Source organism: Narcine bancroftii, chromosome 3 (assembly GCF_036971445.1).
Source record: "Narcine bancroftii isolate sNarBan1 chromosome 3, sNarBan1.hap1, whole genome shotgun sequence".
Taxonomy (NCBI): Eukaryota; Metazoa; Chordata; class Chondrichthyes; order Torpediniformes; family Narcinidae; genus Narcine; species Narcine bancroftii.
Window position 1 is genome coordinate 166442838 of NC_091471.1, and position 23750 is coordinate 166466587.

The following is a 23750-nucleotide window of genomic DNA, read 5'->3' on the forward strand; positions in this document are numbered from 1 at the left end:
TTATATATAATATAAAATATAATAAAAACCCATCACAAAAGGATGTCCCAGTGTTGGAGAGAGTCCAGAGAAGGTATATGAGAATGATCCCATGGATGAGAAGGTTAGCATACAAGGAGTGTTTGGGCCTGTACTCAGTGGAAGATTAGAAGGATGAGGGGCATCTCATCGAAACAATGAGAGGGTGGATGTGCAAAAGGAATTTCCAGTAGTGGGAGAGTCCAGGACCAGAGGTAAGAGCCTCAGAGTAAAAAGATGTCCCTTTAGAACAGAGATGAGTAGAAATTTCTTCAGTCAGAGGGTGGTGAATCTGTGGAATTCATTGCTACAAACGGCTATGGAGGCAAATCATTGAGTATATTGAGTTCATAAGTTCTTGATTAGTAAGGGCATCAAAATTATAGGGAGAAGGCAGGAAATGGGGATGAAAGGGAAAATCCATCAGCTATAATTTGAATGGCAGATGGCATAATCCTGCTCCTAAGTCCAATGGTCTAATGGCTGAAGAATAGTTGATAACAATTTTACTGGAAGAAAATGCCACATTTTAATATCTAATATATTTACCAGTTGAATCAATGCAAGTAATAGCCAACATTCGGATCAGTCTTCACTGTGGAAGACATTAGTAGCATACTGGACTCTCATGGGTCTCTGGGAAGAGAAGTAACTACAGCCAAGATGATGAGAGAGAAGGTACTTGAGATGCTAAATGGTCTAAGGGGAGATAAGTCTCCCAGAATGGATGGGATGCACCCTGGGGTTATGAAGGAGGTAGCTGTAGAGATTGTGGAGGCATTGGTAGTGATCTTCCAGAAATCAATGGATTCTAGCATGGCTCCAGTGGTCAGGAGGATTATAAACAGTATTCTGCTATTTAAGAAGGGAGTGAGACAACAGAAAGGAAGTTATAGACCCATTAGCCTCACATCAGTGGTTGGAAGGTGTTGTAGATGCAGTGGATGTTGGGTATTTGGACTTTCAAAAAGTCTTCAACAAGGTGCCACACATGAGGCTGCTTATCAAGATGAGAGCTCATGGAGTTACAGGAAATATACTAGCATGGGTAGAATATTGGCTGATTGCAGAAAACAGAGAGAGGGAATATAACAATCTTATTCTGGATGGCCACTGGTTACCAGTAGTGTTCTACAGGAGTTGGTGTTGGGGCCACTTATTTTTATGTTGTATATAAATGGTTTGGATTATGGTAGGAGAGTCTAGAACCAGAGGGTACAAATTCAGGATAAAAGGGTGTCAATTTAAAACAGAGATGGGGAATTTTTTCTTTAGACAGAGGCTCATGAATCTGTGGAATTTGTTGGTATATGTGGCTGTAGAAGCAAGGTTGTTGGGTGTATTTAAGGCAGAGATTGATAGGTATTTGATTAGTCGGGGCATTAAGTGTTACAGGGAGAAAGCCGGGGAGTGGGGCTGAGTGGAAGGATGGATCCACTCATGATTAGGATGGCAGAACAGGCTTGATGGACAGATGGGCTTACTTCTGCTCCAATATCTTGCAATCTTGCGAACTTTACCAAATCCACCTGGCTTCTGTAGAAGTGACCATTCAGCGCAACATGATTGCCTCACAGTTAAAGTGTCCCAGGTTGGATCCCGACTTCTGGAGCTGACTGCGTGGAGTTGCATGTTCTTCCTGAGGATTTACCCTAGGTGCTCTAGTTTCCTCCCACATCCCAAAAAAATATCCTGGTTCATAATCTAATTGAATACTGCAGATTGCCCCAAATGGGTAGGAAGTTGATGGGCAAGTGGAAGAGAAATAAGTGAGTGAATAGGATTGAGAAGGCTGATCTAAAAGCAGTAACTCTCTATAGAAAACCATCGGAAGTCATCTTCTTCACAGTACAGGAAGATGGGCTGAATGGCTCTCTATTATATTGTATGGAAATATAATGAGTAGTTATCTATATCTGTGCATATTACAATAATATTTTTTTTTATCTTACATGGCAATAAATGGAAAAGAATGATATTGCACTGATGTTTCTCTCCTACCCATTTACCCTTGATTTAACTTCCAAGATTCATGTATTTTATTTGGATTTACATTTGAGGATGCAGGTAAAGAATTTGATGAGTAAAATCTATGATTCCTAAGTGACAACCTCCTATTCAAAGCTTGTCCTTAAATCAGATATATTTCTTCAAAATTGTGGTTATCTATCGTAATGTTGCTTGTCTGAAATATTCATGTCACATTTTGTTTGATAATGCTCCTGTGAAATGTGAAGGGACAATTAATTATAGAAATATTTATTGTGATCATACCAAAAAACAAGGTTCCTTTTGCTTCCTGCATTCACTAATCTCCCATAACTAATCATACAGGGAGATAATGAAGAGGCCCCAATCTTCACTGTCCCTTCACTGTTCTCCCTGTCCTGCTCACAGTCCTATCAACACCCCGTTACCCCTCTCTTTTTTTTCATACTGTCCTTAATATTGCCTCTTTCTGTCCCAGTCATGACTCTGTGCATTGTCATTGTTTGGCTCACTGCCCCATTTACATTATTCCCTCGGTTTCACTTGTTCTTTTAAACTCTGGAAGCCCAGTACTCATATTGTGTATCCCAGTATTTGCAATAACAGACCCATCACCACTAGTAGTGTCATATAGCGAGAGATCTGTCTTCCACAGTACTAAAGTTGGGTGTTATACAGTGATGGAACTTGAGAGTTATCCAGTGTCAGCAAAAAAAAACAACTGGAGAAGCTCAGCAGATACAGCAGGCATCACTGGGAGAAAAGAATGGTCTATGATTCGGTTTGGAACTGCTCGCCAAGAATAAGAATGCAAAGGAGAGATTGGCAGTATAATGAAGTCAGGGTGGGAAGGATTGGACAGGGGTCAGATGAAGGATGATGAATAGATGCCAGCCATATTCATACAACTACCATACTCCATCGTTATACAGAGATGGAACCTGTCCACATCAGCAATTCCACTGCTCTTTTTTTAAATCTTTAATATCTACCATCTGATGGTAGAACCTCAAATCTAAACAAACAAAGACAAGATCTTTATGCTTGATCTCAGAATCGGAAATAAAAACAGACACTGCTGGAAATATCAGCAAGCCAGGCAGTATCTGTCGAAAGAGAAAATGTTTCACGTCTGGGATGCTTTGAACTGAAAAAAGGGAGAAAACAGACAGCTTTAAGTTGAATGGGAATGTCTGCTGACACTGTGATTGTAGTGCAATTCACTAGGTGCTGGGGAAACTCATCAGGTCATACGGCATCCAGAGGAAGCAAAGTGCTTCAAGTCTGAGCACTATGTCAAGGTATGAGCAGAAAAAAAGTGGGTGCCTGAATGCCTTTTATTTGTGCTCAAGCCTTGACAAAGGGCTCAGGCCCAAAATGTTGGTTATTTACATTTAGTTCCTATGAATGCTGTCTGTCCTGATGAGTTTCTCCAGCACTTTTGTGTATTATAATAGTTTTAAATCACTGAGCAGTTATGGGATGGATGGCCAGAACAAAAGGAGTGTATCTAACAGGGCATAGCCAAATGGGTAAATGTGGCAATTGGAAGCAGTTGATGCTTCTTAGTTCATGATATTTGTTGCTGGTATCTGGTCTGGGGAACATCCAGAAAGCAAGCTGCATTATGTAAAGAGAGAAACTAATTTTCTGAATTCTGATTAAGGGTTCTGGACCTGAAATATTAATGAAATATTAACTGTTGCAGTACCCAAAAGTGCTGGAGAAACTCAACAGGTCATGCAGCTTCCATTAACTCTGTTCCTGTTTCCACAGATGCTGCCTGACCTGCTGAGTGTTTCCAGCATTTCTTGCTTGTAACTGAAATCCTTTATCTCCCGATTACAGTAAATCACATCTGTCTTATCTCTCGGAACTCTCATGCTTCGTAAAATTATCGGCTAGAATTGGATACCATTTCCCATTTAATTATTTGGACAGATTCAAAATAAATTCTCTGTTCTTGTCCTCAATTTCTGAAGCAGGGTCTGTTTCAGTGATTTATGCATACGCTCAACCCAGAATCTTTTGTTCCAACACACCTTTGCAACTTTACGAGCGAGTCCATGTTTTATCTCAATGCGTTAAATTTCATCTGCCACACTTGCCCTTCGAACCAATGCCTTCTTGTCTACAATTATCCTCCTTGCTCTTTGTAACTTCCAAGCTTTGTAATTAAATGATTTGGGAATTATACCCTGAATGCTCATTTCTCATTAATTTATGTAAAAGACCCTTTTCCAACGATGAGGAGCTTTTAAAAGTGACTTACGTTGTCGCGTAATAATACATTAAAAATGTAATATAGATGATATCCTGAAAATAAGTCACCATGAACATTGCCTGGTGCCCCTAACAAAAGTGTTTGTGGATTCGCCTCCATTGTTCCCTCAGCCATTCCAGGCGCACAAATTGCAGTTCAAACCATTGGTAACCCAAGCTCCAGAACAAAACCTCCAAAATGATCAGGGAACTTTCAGTGCCCTGGGCCCTTGGGAAGCCTTCTTGCTCTCAGCACCCTCTCAAATCTCGGTTTCAATATTTGTTTCCCATGAGCCCGTCTCCAGCAGCCTGCAGCCAGTGTGGTTGATTCGACCATGTCACCAGCAACCCACAGAAGAGGTCCTTCGACTACAAGCAACCAGCATGTGTGGGTCCTTCAGACGCTGGTCTGCTGTCACAGTCATTGTATCCTTAATACTTCTGAAAATCTACCATTTGGCGTCAATCCCTGTTTCTGACCATTTAATTTCATGGCTTTATGATTATAGTTTAAGCATTAGTATTTGCAAGAAGCTTTGTTCAGTGCAATGACAACAGGTTCTGACTATGTCTTTTTCCCTTTCTATTAGAAAACAGTTTTGGAAGTTTTACACTTGACGCTACAGAATTCACTCACGGGAAGCTCTGTGCCTCCCAAATGTTCATACTTTGTGTTAAATGTTAATCGAGAGAACTTGATTTCTGATACATTCACAGTCTTGAAGAATGTTGGTAAGGCTGAGCTGCAAAAAAAAATTAAGGTAAAAAAAAATATTTAATATATAAAGAACCTTGAATTATTTTGGATGAACCACATAGTGATGTTGTCAGATGAAAACAGAAACCATAAGACTCATAGTTCCCTGAAAATAGCCAAGCCAACAGATAGGGTGGAACAAAGGCACAAGGCATGCTTGCCTTCATTGTTTGAGACATTCAGTATATAAAAGTAAGGAATTCATGTGGCAACTATATAAAGCTTTGAGTATTCTGTTCATTTCTGGTTGCCCGTTGCAGGAAGGATACAGAGGCTTTGGAAAGGGATTTATGGGGATGCTGCCTGTGTTCGAGGGTATGAGATATGGGGAGAGGTTGGACCAACTTGGGTTGTTTTCTCTGGAGTGCCAGAAGCTGAAGTTTATAAAATGATGATATGCATAGGAAGTGCAGACATTCAGAATTTTTTTTCCTAGGGTAAAAATTTCACATGCACATTAGATAGGTTGGGGCTGGTGAAGTTTAAAGGAGATATGTAGAGGTTGTCCTGGGTAAACTTGTACCTCTCACTTTGTTCGTTTTAGATTGGTCACAGTGTTTGAGCTACCGAAAGAAAATAGACAGACAAGCCGAGAGCACCTCAGTTTATACAATTCTTTATTACAAATTCTAAAGCTGATATCAAACTACAATATGCAAGCCCTTCCCAATTATACTTATCAACGCCTGGACTGGTCCAAACTGCCGTGGCGAGGCAACAACTTCACACTTGTAGTAGGTTGTCGGGGCGCCAGTAGCAGCTTCTCCACCTCCCCCGACCGGGACGTTGGCAGGACTCTAGAAGTTCTTCTTCTTGCTGAGAGATGTTGCCACCTCTTGGAGAGTCTCTCTCTTCAGCAGCAGGACCATGGCTTATATTACCCAAAAACTGCTTACTCAAGCACCTATTCCCAGCACAAAAAGAAAGATAAGCAAGCAAGCTAGCATGCCTAGGCTTCTATCGAATAACACAACTTTCTAGCTTATCACTTTGAATACAATGGTTTATTTTGCTTCAAGGTTAGGTCACTGTCTGACAGTCTGTGACCAATATACTAACAAGCAGGAAGATTAAACATTCTTGGTACACAGATGTCTTTTTGGCAGATAACTGCATCTCTGGGCCCCATGGTCGAATTTACCTTATGTCTACTGTCTCAAAGCAGGTTACTGATTCTCAGCCTTGCAGAAGCTAAAGCATGGTTTAAATCCGAAGCAAAAGCATAGTTTAAATCCTCCAACACAGAGGTACATTTTTACATGAAGAGTAGAGGGTACCTGGAACAGGCTGCCAGAGGGAATGGTGAAAGCAGATGTTATAGCAATGTTTTAAGAGCCTTTGAGATCGACTCATGAATATTCAAGTCAAAGCAGCAGAGTTTAATTTAGGCATCATGTTCAGTTCAGCACAGCATAGACCTCATAGGTCGTAGGGCCTGTTTCCATGGTGTACTATTCTATGTTTATTAAATACAAGTTCACATCCCACAGAATCAGCATTAGAGTTTGTATTCATTTGAAAACATTTTTAAATACTGGGGTTGGTGTCAGTAAAAATAAGTGAAAACTGAAAATAATGGAAACTCAGAAGGTCAAGCAGCATCCATGGAAGGAAAAATAGAGATAACATCTTTGATCAAAGATACATTGATACATAAGGAGTTCAGAAACATTTTGGTTAAATTACTAGCCTGACATCTAGTACTCTGGAGATTGAATTAATGGAGATTACAGGGATGTTTGAGTTAATTAATTTCTTTTAATACCACTGACACTGGGAATTTAAACGTGAACTTTTAAGTGAATTTAGAACTTTAAAGAAGTTGTATTGTGTATCCAAGGAAGCATGCTGCCAAAAGGAAAGATGGCTACATTTATTCCTGAGGGTTGGGGTTCCTGTGCAGATCTGGGCCTGATATGAAAATGGCATTAATTCAGGCAAAACCAAGTTCCAAAGCAATGTTGGCTTCACAGTGGAGCTGTGACTGGGTGCTCCCTCTGTGGAGTTTGCAAGTTCTCCCAGTGACTAGACAGGTTTCCTTCTTGTGCTTCACAAATCCTAAAAGAAAGCACTTTAAATGGGTTAACTGGCCACTGTAAATTGGTTCCAGTGTGAAGGGGAAGGGTAGAGTTCATTGTTGGCTGGCTGGTAGAGACTGGTAGAAAGTGATTACTCAAAAAGCACAATCAGGGCTGACCAATGACACTCACAAAATGGCAGGAAGGCAAAGCACAATTATCCAGCAGTTTATCACATCTATTGACCTGATTTTCAGCAAATGACCCTGTAACCATGTGTCTGCACAACAATTTGCATCATTTCTGTAGGTGGTGTTTCAAGGTGAGCCCGGAATTGATACAGGAGCGATAAAAACGGAATTCTTCAAGTGCCTGTTTGATCAGCTGATTCTGCCAGATTCAAATATGTTTGTTTATTTTAAGGACTTCAGAATAGTTTGGTTTCCTTCTCAGGTCAGTAAGTGAACCATACTTTTTTTTCATAATATTTAAAAAAAATATTTTTATTGAGTTTTATCTGAAAAAACAAACAAAAAAGCAATAAATCAATTGCAATTAAACCTTTGCAGATTTACAAATAATAACATGTGGTACAGTAGCAATACTACTTAATTCTAAAATCCAATAAATGGGGAAAGGAGAAAAATTCAAACCCACAGCAATCAAGATTAAAATTCATATTGTGTGCAGTGTTAAATCCAAACAAACAGCCTCAGGGGATTTAAACAATTACGCCCAATGCCCTCATTATTCAAATTATGGAAGAGAGCTATAAATGGGTCCCAAGTCTTATCAAAAAAAATCTTGATTTTTGTGACATTATGTCTGATTTTCTCCAGATTTAAAAAAGATGTAATATCTAACAGCCATTGATTATGTGCAGGTGGGAACTCATCTTTCCATTTTAACAGAATTGCTCTTCTTGCTAAGAAAGTGGAGAATCCTATAACCTGTCATTGATTAGAAGATAAAATATTTAGGTCTGTAGAAAAACCAAATAGTACAATTACAGGACATGGATCTAAAGTGATCCTAAATATGGTTGAAAAAGTTCTAAAAATGTCGATCCAATATTTTTGCAAATTAGGGCAAGTCCAAAACATATTTAACAAAGAGGCACCGAATATTTTAACATTTGTCACAAAGTGAACTAATATCAGAATAAATTTGATTAAGTTTGACTTTGGAGAAATGTACACCATGTAGCACTTCAAATTGAATAAGACTATGTTTAGTGCACAGTGATGAATCATAAATCAGGCTCACAATTGAAGTCCATTCTTCTTCTGAGAAAAAGATATTCAAATCATTCTCCCATTCCGTTTTAATTCTACTTAAAGAAATTGCTTTCATATTTAATAGTTTATAATATAAACCAGATATATTATATATATTTTTCTTTATATATTATAAGATATATTATATCTTTCTTTTTTTTGCCTTTGTAAATTTGTAACTCAAAGAGTTCGTTGATAAAATTTGGGTCAAGAAGAGTAGGAAATGTTAAAAGCTTAGAACAAACAAAATGTTGAATTTGATAGTATCTGAAATAATGTCTATTAAATATCATTCCCAATTATTGAAGAGATATAAAATGTTGTTGTATAAAAAGATCTTTAAAACCTAAAAACCTTAATACTTAAAAATTCCATTCTTGAAAACCAGCATCTAAAATAGCTGGTTAAAATAAATAATTAGATATTGTAGGATTTGTAACTATAAATCCCATAATTCTGAAAAATTTTCTGAATTTATTCCAGATCTTCAATCTATGTGTCATTATTAAATTCCTTGTCAATTTTTGAATAGAGCTAGGTAAAGATGACCCCAAAACTGCCCATAGGGAGGTAGTTCTTAGGGACGTCAACTCCATATCAATCCAATTAGGATATTCAGCTACCTTTTCATAATGCCACAAAAGTAACATTTTTTATGTTTATACCCGAGTATTAAAAACAGAAATTAGGTAGGGCTAATCCCCATTATTTCTAGTGTTCTGAAGATAACTTTTATTCAATCTAGGTTTCTTGATTTGCCATATATATGAGATAATAATTGATTCAAAATTGTCCAAAAAGGTCTTGGATGTAAATATCGCCAGTGATTGAAAGAGGTATAAAAGTTCTAGTAGAATATTCTTTTTAACCGATGAGAGTGGTGAACATCCTGTAAGAATTGATTTGGTTTGATTGACTAAAAGTGCAAAGATTTCTTTAAAAAGATTTTAAACTTCTTAGTTATAATAATGCCTAAGTATTTAAATTGTTCTTCACTATTTTGAATGGACATTTAGAATGAAGGTCTGCTGTACCCTCACGTGGTAGTAATTCAGTCTTATAAAGATTGATCTCGTAACGAGCAAATCTACTAAAATGAGAAAGTAATGAGAATACATTTCGTATGGTGAACCAGTGCTTAAAAATGTATCTTAGTTTAATTTGGGAGTCATGTTTGGCACAAACATATGGGTCAAAGGACTTGTATCCTACATTGCGCGGCTTTGTATATAGTTCACACTAAGAGTCCTTGCACACCCAATAATCTCTTTGGTCCACTCCTCCTTCTCCTGCATATCTCCCTTCTGCCATACAATCACAAATCATATCACAATATCACAATCTCTACAGTCCCTGTACTATTTCTGAACTGTCAACCTGCTTAGAACAGAGAACAATACAGCACGGGACAGGCCCTTCTGCCCTCAATATTGTGCTGACCCATATATCCCTTCCTTAAAAAAAAGTACTAAACCCTTCCTACCCCATAACCCTCTATTGTTCTTTCATCCATGTGTCTGTCTAAGAGCCTCTTAAGTGCTCCCAATGTTTCAGCTTCCACCACCATCCCTGGCAAGGCATTCCCGGCACCCAAAACTCTCTGTGTAAAAAAAAAACCATCTCCCCTAAACTTCCTTCCCTTCTGATGTGCCCTGACTGAACACAGCTGTAATATTTTCCTTGATGAACATTGACACTCCACCCCCTTTCATTTCTCTTTCCCCTCCCCCCACCCTTGACCTGTCACGTCTGAAACAAAGGAACCGAAGAACATTGAGCTGTCAGTCTTGCTTTTCCTGCAACCAAGTTTCACTAATGGCCAGAATGTGCCAATTCACACTCTAAGCTTGTCTGCCTTTCCTACGATACTCCTTGAACTGAAATAGATGCACCTGAGAACATTTCCATCGTGTAAAATTCTGATTTCTGACTGCAGTCTTCACATCATCTGTTTTCCTCCTCTTTACTATCTCCTCAGACACTCTGGTTCCCATCTCCCTGCAAAACTAGTTTAAACCCTCCAGAGCAGCACTAGCAGACCTTCTCACAAGGATACAAGTCCCGTTCCTGTTCAAATGCAAACCGTCCTGTTGGAGCAGGCCCTACCTTAACTGGAAGAGAGTCCAATGTTGCAGAAACCTGAAGCCCTCGCTCCTGCACTGTACATTTAGATACATATTAAGCTGCATTATCGTCCTATTTCTAACCTATTTGCAACGTGGTACGCGTTGCAATTCTGCTATCACACCCCTCAATCATCTTTCAGACTAGCAACTGTGGTTTCGTATTTACAACATTCCCATTGATTTGGTTCATCTGGTGATTACATTCTCCATTCTGCTTCCATTATTTCTGGCCTTGACCACATAGTTCATTCCCACCTGGGATTCTTTCTCCATGCAATAGAGAAGTAGGCATTTCAGCACAATGAGTGCATGGAATCCCATCAAACCCATTCTCACTAATCCTGAAAAGTATTCTCTCTCACATACCCATGAGCTTATTATTTTTTAACCACTTGCCTACACTAAGGCTCATTTACAGTAGACAGTTAATCTTCCAGCATATCTTTAGAAAGTGGGAGGAGACCAATGCAAACCTGCATATCCCGAGGAGCATCGTGGAATGAGGGGAGATTTGATAGAGGTACACAAAAGATGTTTTCCACTGAGGTTGGTTGAGACAAGAAGTAGAGGACGTAGGTGAAAGGTGAAATGTATACAGGGAAAATAGGGGGCAACTTCTTCACTTGGAGGGTGGTGAGAATGTGGAACAAGCTACCAGATGAAGTGATGGATGCGAGTTTGATCTCAACACATGAGAGAAGGTTTGATAGGGATGTGGATGTAAGGGGTGTTGAGGGCTATGGCCTGGTACAGGCCGATGGGACTAGGCAGAATAATAGTTCAGCAAGGACTAGAATGGCCTGTTTCTGTGCAGTCATGTTCTATGGTTGTAAGAACTTACAAACTGCCCAGACAGCTCCAGAGATCAGACTCAAACACAAATCACTGGAGCAGTGTGGCAGCACCCCCACCTGCTGCATCTCTGTGCCATCTCTTAAATCAACCTACTTTCTAATAATTTGATGTCATCTAGAATTCTGCTACCACACCCTGACTCACATTGACTTTTAGTCATCCATCACCTCGATGTCTGCTGGATTGTGTGGATCCAGGTTAATTAATATCCACCTCTGTAAGAATTCTGTCAGGGTGTATCACTGTGTGGTATGGAACAGCTCCTTCCTAGACCACAAGAAACTGCAGAGGATTGTGAACCAGGCTCAGCCAATCACACAGAAAACCCTTCCTGCCACTGACTCCATCTATAATTTCTGCTGCCTTGGAAAGGCTGCTCTCATATTTAAAAAAAAAGACTTATCCCACTCTGGCCACCCTCTCTTTAGAAACCATCCATTAGAAAGAATGCTCACATGTGTGAGATCATTCACCATCAGATTCAAGGACAGTTTCTTTCTTGCCATTATCAGACTCCTGAGTAAATCTCACACTGGTAAAATTATATGCAATACACAGAAATGCTAGAGAAACTCAGCAGGTCACACAGCATCCATATGACATTGTGGAAGCTGTGTGATCTGCTGAGGTTCTCCAGTACATTAGTGTATTACACTCGACCTGAGCATCAGCAGAATTGTTCAACTGGAAAAATTATTTTGCCTTTGCTCTGTACTAACTGATCTCTCTGTAACTCTGTACTTTTGTACTGTGTTTTACTGGTAGTACTAGGCATGGGAAATCCAACCAGATTGCTCACAAAATAAACTATCACTGCAGCTTAGTACATCTGATGATAAACTTAAGGTCTCAATTTTAAAATTCTTGCCCTGATTTCAGATGCTTCCTTGGTCTTGCTTCTACTTATCTCTGTAAGTTCCTCCAAGCCATCAATTCTGTGACATATCTGAACTTTTGGTTCAATTCTGGTTTATATGTTACATCTTTAGCTTTGCCAAGGTCTTCTCTGGAATTCTCAGAGAAGATATCTGTAACTATTTTCCCTCTATTAATCTTTGTCCAAAGTCTAAATAAAAGAGCGACACTGTTGGAGCTGCTACAATAGCAGCGCTGCCACTGATGCGGACCCGCACAGCGCTCCCGCAGGGTCCAACCTCCCAGTCTGACTGCCGTTAGCTCCATACAGGGTTTGAATGGTCTGTAAAAGGAGCCAATGGTGGTTTTATTTCAGAACCTGCACCCAAGATGGCAGCAACTATGATCTGCAGCAGCCACAGAGGGTTGCAGGTTCCGGCAAAGTGGAAGACTGGCACAGGGCACCAGTAAATGGGGAGAGCACCCCCCCCCCCGTGTCTGAGGAGGGGAAGCATAGGAGATGAACCATGGGACAGTGACCACAGTGGTGGACCAATGAAAGGCTCAAGCTGAAGAATATACAGGTGGTGGGATATAGGTGATTCAAGGCAGGTAACCCATGCAGGCTATGGGCTGCTGGTAACTGTGGTCAAAGTACTTACATCAGACTGTGGACTGCTGGAGATTGGCTCGAAACTAGCTGAAGGGGTACCAGGTATTGGAACTGGGATGCAGAGGGTGACAAGGGTGCTGAAGGGTTCCCCATTGTATTGAAGATTCAGATCTGGAGTTCATGTTGCTGATGGTTTAGTCTGCACTCTGTGTGCCTTCGGAGGCTGTGAGAGCACTGGAGGCAAATCCACAGACCCTCAGTAACTCTGGGATGGACTTTCTTCTGCTTCTACTTCTCTGACATTTCAGGCAATTTCTGGTGACGCCAAATCTGTCTGCCTTACAGAAGACAAAAGGCAATTTTGAGTAATATGACATTGGTTTTATTACATGATGACAAATTGAATCTTGTCAAAACATTTGCTCATGTGGGCCTTGGTGTCAATAGTCAATTTTATTATGATAATATTAAATGCATTGTGTACTTAAATATATTCAAACTATGTTGTACAAATTAATATTCAAAAGTGAAGATTATTCTGATGTGTAATGTGGGTTTTGAATATCTCAGGTTCAATTACATAACACAGTCTGACAGTGCAAAAAAATGTATTGTGCTTTGTGGACATCCACATCCACATTATGAATTCTTCTTCTTTGGCTTGGCTTCGCGGACGAAGATCTATGGAGGGGTAATGTCCACGTCAGCTGCAGGCTCGTTGGCGGCTGACAAGTCCGATGCGGGACAGGCAGGCACGGTTGCAGCGGTTGCAAGGGAAAATTGGTGGGTTGGGGTTGGGTGTTGGGTTTTTCCTCCTTTGTCTTTTGTCAGTGAGGTGGGCTCTGCGGTCTTCTTCCAAGGAGGTTCTGCCCGCCGAACTGTGAGGTGCCAAGATGCACGGTTGGAGGCGAGATCAGCCCACTGGCGGGGGTTAATGTGGCAGGCACCAAGAGCTTTCTTTAGGCAGTCCTTGTACCTCTTCTTTGGTGCACCTCTGTCACAGTGGCCAGTGGAGAGCTCGTCATAGAACGCGATCTTGGGAAGGCGATGGTCCTCCATTCTGGAGACGTGACCTACCCAGCGCCATGACTACCAGCCCCCCCACATCTCCATCGGGCACACAAAACTCAAAACGGTCAACCAGTTTACCTATCACGGCTACACCATTTCATCGGATGCAAGGATTGACAACGAGATAGACAACAGACTCGCCAAGGCAAATAGCACCTTTGGAAGACTACACAAAAGAGTCTGGAAAAACAACCAACTGAAAAACCTCACAAAGATCAGCGTATATAGAGCCGTTGTCATACCCACACTCCTGTTCGGCTCCGAATCATGGGTCCTCTACCGGCATCACCTACGGCTCCTAGAACGCTTTCACCAGCGTTGTCTCCGCTCTATCCTCAACATTCATTGGAGCGACTTCATCTCCAACATCAAAGTACTTGAGATGGCACGAGATGACACACTTAATGATTCTAAAAATTCACAAGCAAATAGAAAGGGAACAGAACCACCAGAATCCAGGACAAGAATATTCTTCAACTTCATACATAAAAACATTAAAATCAGCAAACAGTCCATCAACAATAAGAGAGAAGTGTAATAACCTCGCTATACAATTTTACTATGTTGAAATTTTGGGTGTGTCCTTGGATTCTCATTAAACTGGGAATTTGGTTTGAAGATTATAAGAATTGCATTATAATATAAATGAACCAATTTATGTGTTCAAAATAAGTCAAATATTTTCTGTCATTGGGGCACCTGAAGCTGAAGCTTTATACTTCTTGGCCATCAATCACCGTATACATTTTTGATTCTGTTGTCATTTTTGTTCTAGGTCTCAGTGCTGAAGGACTACTTTCTGCTTGGAATGTTGTGCGGTCTTGTTTTGTACAACAAATGTGTGGTCTATATCCCATTCCCTCTTGTGCTATTTAAGATGCTATTGGGTATCAAACCATCTTTGGAGGATCTGTTAGAATTAGATGATGATTTGCACAGGTAACTTCCTTCATCAAAAGATATAAAGTATAAGAAAATAACAACATAAGAAATAGGAGCAGGAGTCGGCCTCCTGGTCTGATGAACCAGCTCCATCATTCAATAAGATCGTGGCTGATCTGGGCTCCATTTACCTACCTGTTTCCCATTACCATTAATTTCCCCTATTCTTCAAAAATGTATCTACCTGCATCCTAAATACACTGATGAGGCAGCCTCAATTGCTTCCTTGGGCAGAGAATTCCACAGATTTACCACTCTCCGGGAGAAGCATTTCCCCCTTTATCTCTATCTTCAATCTACTTCCCCAAATCTTAAGACACTGAGGTCCAGTTTCTCCGACCAGTGAAAACAACCTCACTGCTTCTATCTATTCCTTTCATGATGTTATGTGTCTATAAGGTGCCCCTTCTTCTTCTGAACTCCAATGAATGTAGATCTCTCCTGTTAAGCTACCCTTCATTTCCAGAATCAACCTGGTGAATCTCCTCAGTACTACCAGTATATCCTTTCTCAAGTGAGGAGGTCAGAACAATACACAGAACTCGAGGTGCAACCTCACCAGCGTCCTGTACAGTTGAAGCAGAATCTCCTGCTCTTAACTTCAATCCCTTTGGCAATGAAGTTGAACATCACTGCAAAATAACCTTTTATAATTTGAGCATCAGCACTCTTGGGTCTCTCTGCACAACAGAATGCTACAGTTTTTCACCATTCAAATCATAGTTCAATCTACTATTTTTCTTTCCAAATTGGATGACATTTCCTGACACTTACTGATATTGATCTTCATCTGCCAGAGCCTTGCCCACTCACTAGCAATCTATATTTGTGTCCTCTGCACAATTTGATTTTCCATTCTGTTTAGCTGAGCGCATCTTTTATCAAAATGCTGGAAGATTTTCTGGTGTTGTGAGCTCACACTGTCAGGTGCAGTGGGGAAAGTATTGATACAGTAAAACCCGCGTTATGTGGAATTCAAGCAACCGGCAAAATAAATAAATAGATAGATGGAATGATTATGACAAATAAAGATTTAAATAAAAGTTTAAAATGATAAAAGTGAATATTTTCTGAAGTAACACAAAACTTTGATGAAGATGGGAGCAATTATTCAGCCAGCACAGGGCTTTGTTCATACTTTGCTCATTGCAGCTGCTTGAATAAAGTTGACTTGAATAAAATATTGTCGCCAGAATGAAGAACTGGTTGATGTTGCTCACTGTTGGCTGCTGCTTAGTTAGAGTCTAAGTAATAGTTTTTATTAGTATATTATTAAGTCTTCATCTGTAAACTTGATTATCTATAATGTTATTGTTCATCATCCATGGAGATGCAGTGATGGTTAAATATTTTCAAAGAATGAATGAAAATAAAGAAAAATTCTTTCAGGTTGATATATTCATGCAAATGTTCAGTGTAAATACAGTATAGTATTTTTTTAAATCTTTTAAACTGTTTATTCTTAATGCAGGTGTATTAGGTGGGCAGTGTAAGAACGAGTCTTGAGCAATCAGAAAACTCACTTATCTGGCATCTACCAATCTCCATAGGTGTCAGATGCCAGAGGTTTTTTTCTGCCCACAGAGAATGAAGAACATGTATAAAAGGGGAACCAAGTTGCAAGAACAAAGGGTATTAAAATCAGTTCAGGACCCTATTCATCCGCTAATTATTTGAGGGTTGTAATATAAAACAAAAGAAAAAGACATATATTGACATAGCCTCTTTCAGATTCCTATCAGATGAACTACAGAACTTTAGAACCCATGTGATTCCATAGTATCTGATATTCCCAAAGCCTTCATGTACAAATGGAAGATTGTTATATTTGAGAAGTTAAAGGAGAGCAGAAAAAGGAGTAAGGGTGGAAGGAAGTAATGGGAGGAGCAAAGGGAAAAGTAAAGTTGGGGTGTCTGTAGCCAGTGTGTCCAAACAAAATACTCGCCCCAGCTGGATTTGCCCTTATTTGCCAGCAATTTCTGAAAAGTTGTACCTTGGAGCTCATCTTCTCATTGCCCGATCTTGAAGGCAGGTTCCCCTGTCAATTAGGATGTGCAATATTTTCACTTCCCTGAATTTTTAGACCGAATCCTCCTTGACCAAAGTCATGTATATTAATCAGCCAGGGCTATGTTGTCTCTGTAGTAAAATGGAACTCAAAGTAATCACCCGTTTGACTTGTCTCTGCAATCATCAACAGGAAAGGATCAAATTTTATTTTGTCCAGTTTTATTTTTGTCCTCAATAATTTTAAATATAAGCTCAACACAGCAACTGCAGTTTCAGTGCAATTTCAATTGTAAATAAATGTTTTTCTTCCCCATTTGCTTATTTCCAGAAATCTGAAAGATATTTTGGAGAATGACAAGGTTGAAGATGTGGGCTTGAACTGTACGGTGAGTAAAACATGATGTGTTTAAGCCTGTGCATAGATGGAGAAAATACAAGTGCTGTACTCAGCACATACTGACAACAATTTGTTGTGCTGTAATTTTTTTAAAAACGTCTCCTCTGGTCTTGCTGCTATGCTTGTGTTCTCTGGTTACTGACCTGTCTTCACTGTGAACAGTTTTTCCATAAGACATAGGTGCAGGGATAGACCATTCAGTCCAAAGCATGTGACCCATCATTCAAACATGAGCTGATCCATACTTCCACTCAGCCTCCCACCCGGCCTTCTCTCCATGACATTTGATGCTCTGGTTAATCAAGAACCTATCAATCTCTGCCTCAATTACACCCAATAAATTGGCTCCACAAGTGCCCATGCAGCAAATTCCACAGATTCACCACACATTAGCTAAAAAAAATCTATTCTATACGTATGCCCTTTAATCCTGAAGATGTGCCGTCTTGTCCGAGACTCCTTTTTCTCCTCTTTTACTCTCTCACCAGTGAAGTTCCTCAGCATCTTCAAGGCTTTGTCATAGTCCACAATACACAAACTTCAGCTTAATCCATATATATTAATATATATCCCCAAATATATCTGTCCATGCACATCTTTAAAATATATTCTTCCTTTGTAATTCTGGAACTACTTACTGCTAACAAATTAGGTCCAACCATGGCCCTGCCAAAATGCAGCAACACAGAGACCATAAATCGAAAGGGGAACACTCGGAAGTTCATATTGGCAGAGTATTCCTGGTTCCAGATGGAAGGACCCAAGCCGGGTCTTCATAAATCAAGACAGAGATGGGAGTCAGACTTAGGAATAGCAATTTATGAGCACTACTGGCCCGACCTGTGTCTGAACAACATGACTATAACCATCAATGCACGGTACAGGCAATTTTCTGCATCAGCTGTACCTGAAACCGCAAAAATTGAACAGATCTTGGACCAATGTTTTAGATGTGGCATCGAGACAGGAACCTTTGTGTATGCAACCTGGACATGTACCAAGGTGAGACCCTTTTGGGTGGAACTAGGCCAAGCCCTAGGGAAAAATCATAGGTAAAGAATTCCCGCAGGACCGTGAGCTGTTCCTGTTGGGAAACATTATGGACATACAACTTACAATGAAGCTGTCCAAATTCCAAATTCAATTTGTGGCAGAGGCCAGGAAGTACATAGTGGTTACTTGGAAGTCCGACTCCTACCTGAGCATCATGCGCTGGAACATGGAAATTCAAAGCTGTGTTCCCCTGGAGAAAATCAATTAGAACTTGAGAAAAAAAAAATGACACCTTCAAAAAAAACTTGGCAGCCTTATTTAAATCTTGTGGGAGCATGACTATAATGGACCATGTGTCCTGCCTTGCCTGCTTGGGGGTTGGGGATGTCTTGGGGGTCCAACTTGTCCCGACAAAGCACAGACAAGAAATTGAAACAGCCTGCGCTCTGGCCATCGTGCCATGACAAACCCACAAAATCCTCCCATATGTTTCTTCCCTTTGTTGTGTATGTCTTTAGTGTCCTGTGTATACGTTCAGTGTCAAATAGAGAGGGGGGGGGGGGTTTGAAGGGTGATAAAAGGAGCTTTAATTCTACAGAAACTGCATATTATGGATTATTGTAAATTGTTGTCAATGCTGACCATGTTAGCATTGATGTTGATAATGTTGATAATTGTTTGAGTTCAAGTCTGGAAAATCATAAATATAATATTTAAAAAAAAACATTAAACAGTCTTGGTTATTATCAGATCCAACAGCAGCAAAACCAGTAACTAGCTGTTTTTATGTAGATGCCCTGGCAAGGCCATTTAGTTGACATCTTTCCGAATGGAGAAAATCGACCTTTAACAAACAAGAACCGGTGAGTTATAGTTCAGTCAGATTATTGTTAGATTATTGTTAGAACATTGGAATTGCTAGTATTATCTCTCCAAATTCATCCCATTCCCACCTCATGTCTGACTGAACTATTCCTCTTTCTCCTGGATCATCTCCATTGTTTTGCTCAAAGTAAACTTCACTGGCTCATATCAAGCAACACACTTCACCCCTGTGCTTGCTGATTGACTCCGGCTCCTCATCATGCAAAACACTTTCAAATTTTTCCATGCTTTTCCAGGTCTGTCTGCTTACTTATCTCACTTCCTGAAGCCCAGCAAGATCCTTGCACATCTCCAGTTTGGTTCTGTAAATCATTCTCAAATTTAAACATTTCCCACTGGCATTTGTCCTTTCCATTATCATGGACATCCCATCCCAATCCTTTTCATTGTCAAGGACATCTCATCCCAGTCTTTTCAATGGCCAAGTCCATCCCATCCCAATCTTCTATTGCCAAGGCCTCCCATCCTATCTCTCTGCCTCTTTTTCCTCTTTTAATAACCTCCTCAAAAATACATCTTGGAGGTTTAGAGGATAGGAACAGGCCTTTCAGCCATTACTTCAATGCTGAACATTTTTGCCAAACTTCACTAATCTCATTTGTCTAATTGGGACCATATCATATGCCCTGTGTATTCAAGCGCCTATCTAAATGCCTCCTAAACATAGTCATTGATTCTACCACCTCTTTTGCCAGTCCATTGCAGGTATCAACCATGCACTGCGTAAAGAATAAACATTCAGATCCCCATAAAAACTTTTTCCTCTCACCTTAAACCCATGCTTCCTTGTTTTGATGCCTCTGCCAAAATTTATGATCATCTGAATGAATTTCCTCTTCCATGGCTCAGTGTCAACCTTCTGCTTAATACTCTCCTACAATGTCCTGATCGGATCACTTTGGAACATCAAAGGAATGACAGCACAGGAAGAGTTTGTCATCCATCCCTCTCTACCCTGTCAAACACTACAGCATTGGATCATTTTTGTCATCTGATGAATTGATTTTTAACAGAGATTTTACTCCTTGCATCAGTCCAATGAGATCATGGCTCACCAAAAAAAATGTGTAATAGCTGGAGTCCAAGAGTTATCCTGTGGCTCAAGTTTCACTTGCTTGGGGAACAGTCTCAGAAATGTAGCTGCGCCTCCTATGCTCCTTATTTACATTTGCATTGGAACTGTAGTGTATTGGTTAAATTATATTGGACAAAAGTTTGAATCCCACCATGCCAGTTGAGGAATTTAAATTGAATTGACAAAATAAATCTGGAATCAATCGTGGTCTTCATTGTAAAAACCATCGAACATCTGGACTGATGTAAAAGCCCATCTGGTTCATTGAAGTCCTGAAAGGATACAAATCTGCTTTCCTTACCTGGTGAAGCTTTAATATAATGCCAGACCAACCAATGTGGTTGGCTCTTAATTGCTTCCTCAAAATCAGGATTGGCAACAAATGTTGACATCCTCATCCTGTGAACAAATATGTTTCTTTGCATTGAACATTCTTATTGTATTTTAAATTTTGTTTTCTCTCCTTAATCAAAGGAAGAAATTTGTCAAAGACTTCTTGAATTACATATTCAAAACTTCAATCAAGAAAACCTATGATGAATTTAGAAATGGATTCTACCACATTTTAGATGAAAATGTAATTAAGTTATTCAACCCTCAAGAACTGAAGAAAATGTTGGTTGGAAGTGATGACTATGACTGGAAAATCCTGGAAGAGGTTTGAGAATAATCTGCATAGTCTTTCAAGAGCATTCATTATTGTCACATGGGGAAAAGTTTATGCACAATAAATTCCCTCAAATACCACTGAAATAACAATGTTGATTCAATGCACTTAGCCTCTTACAAAACACCCAATGATCAACTTGCATTTGGAAAGTGGTCATCAGTCATAAGCACAGCAGAGGATCTATTCATGTAATCTTAAATGAGTTAATATTGTAAACATAGGAATTGAGATAAAGAATTGTTTTTTTTATCACACCTATTATTTCACTTTTAGGACATCTCAGAGCAATTTACACTTGAATATGGAGCATTGTCACTCTTGTAATTTTGTAACTATTAAAATAAGCCTCCATAAAACTGTAGGCTGATAAAGACCAACCAATAAGTTTTAGAAATGTTGAGCAAGAAATCTGCTTTGGCAGAGATACTAAGGCTGAATTTTCTGCTCTCCTTCGGAGGTGCCTCACGTGATCGTTTGTGCACAACGGAGAGACTAAATGAGGGCTTTGGTAATGCATGGGACGATTAGCTTCAATCTTGGAGCCTAAGTCTCTTAATGGAATCTAAACCCAGAACTGTCTAACTGAGCTATCACTGTGCATTGCCAACTTTGACATGTCCTGAAGTGCTAGTTTTGATTCCACCATTCCTTCTGGCAGTGCTTTCCAGCTGTCAACCACTCTAAAAAGAAACATATCCCTTAGATTCATTCCCCTTAGAATGCTTTCCTCTCACCTTAAACTTGTCCCCTTTTGATTTTGACGCCTTTGCCAGAATATTTGATTTCCTGAATAAATTTCTCCATATGTTCCACGGCGTCAGTCTTTTGATTACTACTCTCCCACAGTGTAAGTCCTCATGTCCTCAATGTAAGCACAAGCCACTGTAATTTTTAGCTTTTTATCGTTCATCTCTCTCTCCTCTGTGTATGTTTGTAAGCACTAATGGTGTTTTTCATTCAGAATACAGTCTACAAAGGAAGGTACCACAGATCACACCCAACCATCAAGATGTTCTGGGACGTTTTCCATCAGCTGTCTTTGGATGAGAAGAAACAGTTCCTTGGTAAGTACCTCATTGATCTCTGATGACATCCCAGGTCTAAGACAACTTAGAACATTACAGCATTACAGCACAGTACAGGACTTTCGACCCTTGATCTTGTGCTGACCTTTATATTCCTACCAAAACAAACTAAATCCTTCCTATCTTATAATCCTTTTTTTTTTCATCCATATGCTTGTCTAAGTGGGTCTTAAATGCCCCAATGTTTCAACTTCCACCCAGCCCCCAGCAAGGCATTCCAGGCACCCACAACTCTGTGTAAAACAACTTACCCCTGAAATCTCCCCTAAATGTTCCTCCCTTCATTTTGTACACATCTCCCCTGGTGTTTTCTATTCCTGCCCTGGGAAAAAAGCACTGGCTCTCTACCTTATCTATGCCTCTCAGAATCTTGTAGATCTCTTTTATGTCTCCTCTCATCCTTCTATACTCCAAAGAGAAAAGTTCCAGCTCTGCTAAACTTAACTCTTAAGACTTATTTTCCAAACCAGGCAACATTCTGGTAAATCTCCCCTGCATCCACATCCTTCCTAGAGATTTGTAGAGTTGCAACGTGACTCTCGACTCTTGAACTCAATCCCCCTATTAATGAAGCCCAACATCCCATAGGCCTTCTTAACTACCCTAACAATCTGTGCAGCATTGTTGAGAGATGCATGGATTTGGACCCCAAGATTCTTCTGTTCCTCCACACTATTAATTATCTGACCATTAACCTTGTACTCAGCCTTCTGGTTTGATCTTCCAAACATACCCACTTATCGAGACTGAACTACATCTGCCACTTTTCTGCCCAACTTTGCATCCCATCTATATCTTTTTGTAACCTACGACAACCCTCAGCACTACCCTCAACTCCTCCAACCTTCGTATCATCCACAAACTTATTGACCCATTATTCTGCTTCTTCCTCTGGGTCATTTATAAAAATCACAAAGAGTAGGGTGCTAGGACAGATCCCTGCAGAATCTACTAGTCACTGACCTCCAGGTAGAATACTTTCTGTCAAATACTGCTCTCTGTTTTCTGCATGCAAGCCAATTTTTAATCCACACCGCCAAGGTTCCAAGGATCCCATGGCTCATGACTTTCTGAATGAGTCTCATGGGGGATCTTGTCAAAGGCCTTACTAAAATCCATATAGACCATATCTACCATCCTATCTTCATTAATTTCTTTTGTTACCTCCACAAAAATACTCAATTAGGCTTGTGAAGCACATCCTCCACAAATCCATGTTGACTATCCTTCACAAATCCATGTTGACTATCCTTCACAAATCCATGTTGACTATCCTTCACAAATCCATGTTGACTATCCTTCACAAATCCATGTTGACTATCCTTCACAAATCCATGTTGACTATCCTTCACAAATCCATGTTGACTATCCTTCACAAATCCATGTTGACTATCCTTCACAAATCCATGTTGACTATCCTTCACAAATCCATGTTGACTATCCTTCACAAATCCATGTTGACTATCCTTCACAAATCCATGTTGACTATCCTTCACAAATCCATGTTGACTATCCTTCACAAATCCATGTTGACTATCCTTCACAAATCCATGTTGACTATCCTTCACAAATCCATGTTGACTATCCTTCACAAATCCATGTTGACTATCCTTCACAAATCCATGTTGACTATCCTTCACAAATCCGTGTTGACTATCCTTCACAAATCCATGTTGACTATCCTTCACAAATCCGTGTTGACTATCCTTCACAAATCCGTGTTGACTGCACTTCACCAATTGCTCATAGATCCTATCCTTAAGAATTCTTTCCAATAGTTTGCACACCATAAGACATAAGACTCACTGATCTATAATTCCCAGGATTCTCCCTATTACTTTTTCAGAATCAG

The 23750-nt window shown here is 39.9% G+C and overlaps 1 protein-coding gene across 2 annotated transcripts in view; it reads left to right on the top strand.

Annotated features, from left to right (window-relative positions):
* Positions 1-23750, top strand: part of LOC138757800 (probable E3 ubiquitin-protein ligase HERC6) — an 88781-nt gene that overhangs the window by 59732 nt on the left and 5299 nt on the right. For both annotated transcript variants that reach the window (XM_069925721.1, XM_069925720.1), the window contains exons 16-23: positions 1990-2085; positions 4860-5030; positions 7354-7497; positions 14617-14780; positions 17122-17179; positions 18976-19046; positions 20618-20801; positions 21775-21877. In XM_069925721.1, coding sequence (XP_069781822.1) covers positions 1990-2085; positions 4860-5030; positions 7354-7497; positions 14617-14780; positions 17122-17179; positions 18976-19046; positions 20618-20801; positions 21775-21877 — 991 coding nt within the window. The remainder of the gene's footprint in view (positions 1-1989; positions 2086-4859; positions 5031-7353; positions 7498-14616; positions 14781-17121; positions 17180-18975; positions 19047-20617; positions 20802-21774; positions 21878-23750) is intronic.